The following is a 7,538-nucleotide window of genomic DNA, read 5'->3' as shown; positions in this document are numbered from 1 at the left end:
CAAGAGAAATATGCTCTAGTTAAACTCAGCACCAAAAGTAGTTTATTATTTATACGACTTCGTCCGAAAAAAAACCTACATCTTAAGATAGGGTGTTATCAATCAATCAACACAAGTATGATTTGTAACAAAACGAAAGGATTTTTTTTTATTTCGTTCCGAAAAATATCAAGTCGTTGAATCCGTTTGCAAACAGCCAGGTGGTTGATAGCATAGCAAAATCATATTTCATAAAGTCACGTACTCGCAACGAACATCGCTCCACCGATGAGAATTGTGATTACACTTATTATTATTACCGCTGGTGAATTTTCTTTGCACCCTCATTTTCACGATGTGTGGGTTGCTGAGAGCGCCGTAACTTACAAACAGATATAAAAAAAAACGAGACGACAAGCAGAAGATGACAAAAAATTACATTGATGATGATAATAATAAAATGTGAAAATAAAGTAAATATTTCGTTCACGGCCGTTCCTCAGGAGCAAACGATAAAGGGCGAGCAAGCGGGAACAAACGAAACAGAAACAGAGTGAGACAGAGAGGGAAGGTGTGAAGAAAAAATAAACGATGCACGAAGGAGCAAAACCGTGCACGGTTGCGATTCCAACACTTAAAATATGTGACTCTGTCACATTGTCTCCCGTTCCGATTTTTTTTTATATCGATTGTCAGTTGCGATGGTACCAAAGCGATAAAGACATTTAACTCATCACTATAACGAGTTCCAATTTATTGGATTACATCAATGACACGCACACATACACATACACACGCACGTTGTCATCCACAATATCAATTCGATAGTGCATTATGGAAATGTACTTGGGTTCGATTCGCCTGTTCTCTCGTTTTGTTTTGTGACATGTTCACCAATCTACTTGGTCGCCGCTTTTTTTTTATTTACCTACGAGAGTTGCATAATAACATAAAAAGCCGAAAGAAGCCCAAACAATAGATTGATGGACTCGATGACACTAATAAAACTTGCCAAATGCTGGACCAAATCAACAGCATCGACTTCGAGAGAGCGAAAAAAACGGACAAAATTGCGCCTATTCCCAATCAATATAAATAAGGTATCGATGGATTCCTCAATAAAAAGCAAACGAACGACTGCACTACGAAAATATAGATGAGATTCTCGATGTGAAAATTACCTAGTTCTACTATTGAATGGGCACAGGGGAGGGCATTCTATTGACTTTGACACGTTGTTTTGTTGAGTGATTCTGGACATCGTCGTTGCGAGATAATAAGCTGAATTTTGGGAAATAGCTTACATGCTCTCTGTCCGGGCTAATTTAATGAAAATCATCGCAAAACTATGGAAATTGGTTCGATACACAACCAAATCCACTAAATCAATCAAATCAAATTTCGTGCTCAATCAAATGAAATTTTTCAGCTCAGCAGCTAGACGAACGAAAAAAAGACAATCTATTAATTATTCTGACGACGAACGAGCGAACGAGAGAAAATAAAAACTCAGCCACATTCATTCATGCAAATGCATCAAATGAGAGAGAGAGTCAGGTCTGGCAAAGAAAAATGTAATAAAACCAAGTACGTGCTTGAAGTGCGGTTAAAAATTTGCTCAGCACTTGAAACATCCTCTTGTGCCGTTAATCGACGTGTGCATTGTGTCGCATACATTGCTCAACAACGGTAAGACATCCGAAACCACAACTATATGCTGTTCGATGCGAACATCGATCTGTGCTCAGGGAAGAAGACGAGAGAGGAGAGAATGAACGGAACAGAGAGAGGAGAGAATGAACGGAACAGAGAGCGTCGAGAGAGTGATTGCAACAAAAAAGTCAATTGACATAGAGATAAGAGATTAGGCAGAGGGTTATAAAACAGATAAAATGACAATTTCCTATAGAAAGAGAGAGAGAGAGAGAGAGAGAATAATAAATCAACTTGGCATTGTCGCCGCAATTCATGTCGCATTCAGTCTCGAGCATTATTATAATATGCATTTCTTTGTGTGTTTCTGTATTTGAACAATGACTAAAATCATGTGCAATTCCAAAACCCAAACACACATACCGAATTAAGCGGTCTCTATTCAAATTCTGTTTACTTTTTACAATGCGATGCAAATAAATTCATCATAATTTTGGATTATCCACAAGTTTTAATATATTTCAAATGAATTTGTATTATTTGAATTTCTCATTCAATGCAAACAAAACACACAGTCTGTCTGTTTTAAAGAACTGAATGAATTTCGAATGTGGCAACACTGATTCGCTCGTTGATTCGCTCGCTTGCGGCAAGCCCATTCATTCACTTCAAACTGTCAGCTGTCAAACGAACGAAGCGCATGTCATTAGTTACACAATTTAATGTAAAAGTTGCCAATGCCAATTTTTCTATCATAGAAAATCCAACTATAAAACTATTCATTTCAAATAGTTTAGTTATCCATTTAAATTCGATTAAATTGTCTAATTTGTGGTAAGCATTTTCCCATAAGTTTTGTTCATGTGTAAAACGTCAATGTTGTGAACGGTGACAATGGAAAAATCAATGTTATCTAGTGCGAAACGTGCATATGTACCATCTGAGTGTAGTATTGAGTTATATATGGGCAATCTAAAAAAAAACTTGCATGTTCGTCATTTGACATTGGTGCATTTGCATCGAGAAAATACTCGAAAGTTTCATTTATTGAAACATTTTTTTTTTCTTCTTTCGTTTCGGTTCCAGTTAGATTTAGTTAAGTTTCCTGTTACATACACATACATATACATAAACCATGGAAGAATACGCACGTGAGCCTTGCCCGTACCGCATCGTCGACGACTGTGGTGGTGCATTTGCGATGGGTTGCATTGGTGGTGGTGTTTTCCAAGCGATAAAAGGCTTTCGAAATGCTCCATCTGGCTTTAGCAGAAGAATGGTTAGTATATGAACGATATACATCACCATTTTCCAATACAATCACATATTATTTGCGACAATTTCATACGATTGATTGTAAAGTAAACTTGTATACGTATATCAACTAAAATCTGTTTACTCCGTCACAGCTTGGCAGCTTATCTGCGATAAAACAACGATCCCCTATCATCGCTGGAAATTTTGCTGTGTGGGGAGGCATGTTCAGTACAATAGATTGCACATTAGTTCATTTTCGAAAAAAAGAAGACCCGTGGAATTCAATAATCAGCGGTGCAGCTACCGGTGGCATTTTAGCAGCAAGAAATGGTACGTATACATACTTCTTATAGGTTTTTTTTTTGAGTTTGCGTCATTCCCACTCAGAATCTGTGCTAATCGATTTGTTACCATTTGAAGGTATTCCTGCGATGGCTGGCAGTGCTGTTATTGGAGGCGTTCTATTAGCATTAATTGAGGGTGTTGGCATTTTGTTCACACGATTATCGGCCGATCAATTCAAAAATCCACTGCCACCAACAGAAGATCCGGCTGCATTAGGCGACCCATCACAACAACAAAATAGCAGTAATTCAGGTGCCGGTTTCTTTGGGCTCAGTCAACCGACGCAATATCAATAAATTTCACCAATTTCTAGACATCATAATCTAATTGTATTGTTGTGGAACTAATCCAATGTACATTACATTAACGCATAATAAACCAAAAAAAAAAAGTGAGAAAATTGTTTCAAACGCGCAAAAAAATAGCAAAAAAAAAGAATTTTGGTGTTTTATTTGTAGTTGAATTTCTAGCATGGAAACTTTGATATCAGAAAAAAATGGGGGTAAAATACCCAAAAACACTCGAACGATGACTTGCTAATTGCCATTTTTATCAACCCCATTCACTTTGACCGAACATAGACAAAAGACATTCCAAGTTACGCCATTCAAACAAGTTGTTTAGGGCTGATTGAAAGCGAATATACACATTGCAATCAACTAATGTACGTAATCCAATGGTGGTTGCACGCATCAAAATACCAATCCGACGAAAAATCAAAAGAAAATTTACGAACTTTATTTATTTATTCATTTATCTAAATGAAGATTCATTCACACTGCCGCATACAAAATGATTCATTAGGCGCAAAAGTTTGTGCCGAAACTTTTCTCATTTATGACTAGCAATTTATTAATCTTTCAGCTCGACTAATTACAAAGTGAAAGAAAAGACGTCGCTTAAAAAGAACGGCATGAACGTTGAAATCCTATTACTTTTTCTACAAACCGATCAAATGATTTGCTAATTCTTCCGAATCGTCCGAATATTTTTTCTAATATTTCTTCTTCTTCGTAGGCAAGAAAGAATGATATTTATAAAATTGAAGAAGTTAATTACGTAAAAAAGAAGGGTGTATCGAAACAAACAGTCAACTTTGGTCGAGTTTTTTTTTGTCTCTGAAAATTTATTGATTTCATGATTAACAAACACAGTGGCATCATTGCTGCCTAGCGCCAGAAATGTTTACATCCATTTTTTGTTCCATGAACATGCCGGTATCTCGTGCGTTGTTTCACATTACATAATTGCTTAAAAGGGTATAGTGAAATGAAATCGTGTTTCATGGAGTGCAAAAAAAAAAATAGAAGGATTGTCGCAAAGTATCTCTCTTTCTGTCGTTTTTTCTCTCGTTTGTATCATTTCGACCGAAACCCAACGAAGAATCTTATCTAGCCATTGGTCATGTTAAATGGATCGGAATGCAAAAATGTGCACATCATCACAAAAAAAAACGAGTTAATCTGAAAAATTGATATTTCAAACGCACTGTCTGTTTGTTTACTTTTTTCACTCTCCGGTATGAGCAATGCCTCCAAAGTCCATTCTAATGGAAGGAATCGTCAGGTTTGTGAAAGAAATAGAGAGAAAGAGAGACAAACACGAACAGTGAGAGAGAAAGAGAGAGAGAGAGAGAGAGAGAGAGAGAGAGAGTGAATATTGTTTAGCAAATGACTTGTGTGCAATACAATACGATACTACTCTACAATCTTTGTTCATGTTCTGTTCAATGTTTGCTGAAATATTTTCCTGTTGAGATGAAATTACGGCAGATGTGCAGTACATTGTTGATGTTTCAGCGAATCGTGAACAACAGTAGAAAAAAAAAAAAACAGTTTTCCGAGATATTGAAATCGTTTTCATAGCTCATACTGAATTGGCCAGTGTGTGTGGCTAGATACGTAAAACCAAATGCATTCGAAAGGTAAATCAAAGGAATAAGAAATATTGCGACATTTTAAATTGTGCCAACGACGGCATATTTTCGTTCAAGAGCTTCAAGAATTTTTATTTTGTTTTGCATAAATGACGAGCTGAGTTTCAGGTTCCATTCAGTTGGTTTGAATTCTTACTTTGGCACATTGTTTTTCACAAGCGATTACAATTTCACTATTGTGTTACTGAATTCTAACTTTTTTTTTAATTTTATTTTCAATCAAAACATATATTTATTCAGTTTTCAAGAAAAACAATTGAATGTATAAAAAAATTTGGAAATAAAATGAATGAAAAGACGGAATTTCTACAAATTCTCTGCATGCAGCGTGTGACAAAGTGCAGTGTTCGGTGGCAAAATTCAGTTAGCGAAGGGGATCATATATGCAATAACAATAACAAATGAATTGTCGTAAATCATCGTACAAGCGAGCGACCGATTTGTTCGTTGCACCCTCTTTTTCGAATCGTTCCCTTGGCGGTGGCTTCATAAATTGAGTCACCCTCTCAGTCAGTGTTGTAAAGACCAAAACGGAAAATAGGCTGATGCTTGGTATCTGTTTTTCATTGCGATGCACTTGTGTATTCACTGTTCACAGACCTTGCTGTTTGTCCGTACATTTTAAAGTTTACAACTTCCCAAAATCTTCTCAATATCCCCGTCCGGATTTATCTGATTTGATTTGAGTTTTGAAACACCAGATTTTTGCCATTCATACAACATCACGTTTTCTGTCAAGATTCATCGCCCATTGAGCCGTTATGTTATGGTTCTGTTGATAGTTTAAGCACTTAATGATACATCTCATTGAATATCATGTTACAATCACACTGAGAGATGGGGGGGATAATTTTTTGAAGCATTTTTAAATGGCAAATCAATGCAGACTAATGGTAACGTTTGCCATTTTTGCCCAAAAAAAAGAAATTCTTGTCATTCATTTGCAAAATCAAACGCCTTCAAATTTATGAAGCAATCCAAAGTGAGTGCATGCTTGTTAAAATGTGAAATTTAGAATGTGTGTCCATTTTCCAGACGCAACTATTCACACATGACCTAACATAATACGATAAGAAACAAACACGTGTCAATTTGAACTCTCCGTTTTCTTTTTTTCAAATTGATGGTTGATCGTCACACATCAGCGCGACACCAAGTGGAAATGAACACTCGTATTTAACGAATGTTCAGTCGATTTCTGCGTGAACGGATTTATCCGTTGACACATTTCTCACCTCCCATTTCAAATTAGAGTCGTTTTTTTTTTCATGTTCGGTTTTTTCTAAAACAAAGGCAATCATTGTCAAGCATATGCTTGAGTGAGTGACGTAAATCGTGTGTTAAGAAGGAAATGAATGGCACAATCACAGTTTAGAATCCATGACAAATTCTTGTGTGGAATGGTTTTGTTGGAGCTGGTATCAAGAAAACTTTGATGTTTGGCGGAGTGTGTGAGAGAGAGAGTGAGAGAGAGAGAGAGAGAGAGAGAGTGAGGAAGAGGGAGCGTAGTCGAGAATATAAAATGCCCATAATAATGGTAGTCGCAATTCTAGGCCATTATATTGAAATAAAGAATGAAAAGCGGGCGACAGGCAGCGTGATAACGAACGGCCGAAAGAAATCAATGCCGTACAACTTTGGATGGTAAAACGCAATAAAATTACACGCATCGAATCTCATTGCTTTTATCGCATACATATTCTTCTAACGATGAAGCTGCTTTCATTCGCCCAGTTTTGACCACTGAAATTCGATTTCATTTGCCTTTTTAAACGGTTACCAAAATTTCCTCGGTCGTTCGGTTGGTTGAGTCATTTGAATTTGTTTTTCTTGTCGTGGCTCTCGCTCTCTCTCTCTCTCTCTCTCTCCGGTCATTCTCTTGAGCAGTTCCATTTATTTGATTTGATTTGGTTGGTGGTAGACGGCAACGATGCTGATGATGATGATATTATTGTGCGTTCGATTTTCGGATATAAAAATAGATTTCATTGTTCACACAGCCGAGGGATAAAACGTTGTCGCTTGTTTCGACCAAACTGTCTCTTAGCGTATTGTATGTACGAGAGGTAAAATGAGTAAAATAACCATAAAATATCCCCAGTGAATTCGACTTTTTTTTCTTCTACTTTTCTCTCTCTTATTTAAAGAGAGAAAAAAAAAGAATCTCGCATTCAATACGACTTAATGCAGTGGCATTTCTGTACTTCATGCATAAAGACATCGTGAACAGTGTATGCACAAATCGAAGCGATTAAGATGCGAATGATGTGATAAAGAGGAACATTGTCGGCTTGGGAAAGGAAGGAAAAATTAGTATAATAGATGTATCACGTTACCGTTTATTATTATGGAGGAAACGATCCATGAG

At 36.7% G+C, this 7,538-nt stretch overlaps 1 protein-coding gene across 2 annotated transcripts; it reads left to right on the top strand.

Moving 5' to 3' along the window:
• The first annotated feature begins 2,310 nt into the window (after positions 1–2,310).
• LOC129567440 (mitochondrial import inner membrane translocase subunit Tim17-A) lies at positions 2,311–3,669 on the top strand. Of its 2 annotated transcripts, none has more exons than XM_055444309.1 (4): positions 2,311–2,466; positions 2,719–2,911; positions 3,042–3,219; positions 3,310–3,669. In XM_055444309.1, exons 2-4 carry the CDS (start codon positions 2,768–2,770, stop codon positions 3,528–3,530), a joined length of 543 nt encoding a protein of 180 aa, XP_055300284.1. In that variant the 5' UTR covers positions 2,311–2,466; positions 2,719–2,767; the 3' UTR covers positions 3,531–3,669. The 2 variants fall into 2 exon arrangements, with proteins under 2 accessions (XP_055300284.1, XP_055300285.1); XM_055444310.1 differs by having other exon boundaries at positions 2,313–2,466; positions 2,723–2,911.
• Positions 3,670–7,538: the final 3,869 nt, after the last annotated feature.

The sequence above is a fragment of the Sitodiplosis mosellana genome, unplaced genomic scaffold (genome assembly GCF_009176505.1).
Source record: "Sitodiplosis mosellana isolate CC-2019 unplaced genomic scaffold, AAFC_SMos_1.0 Smas_scaffold_11, whole genome shotgun sequence".
NCBI lineage: Eukaryota > Metazoa > Arthropoda > Insecta > Diptera > Cecidomyiidae > Sitodiplosis > Sitodiplosis mosellana.
The sequence above is the reverse complement of the archived record's forward strand: the minus strand, read 5'-3'. Positions and strand labels throughout refer to the sequence as shown.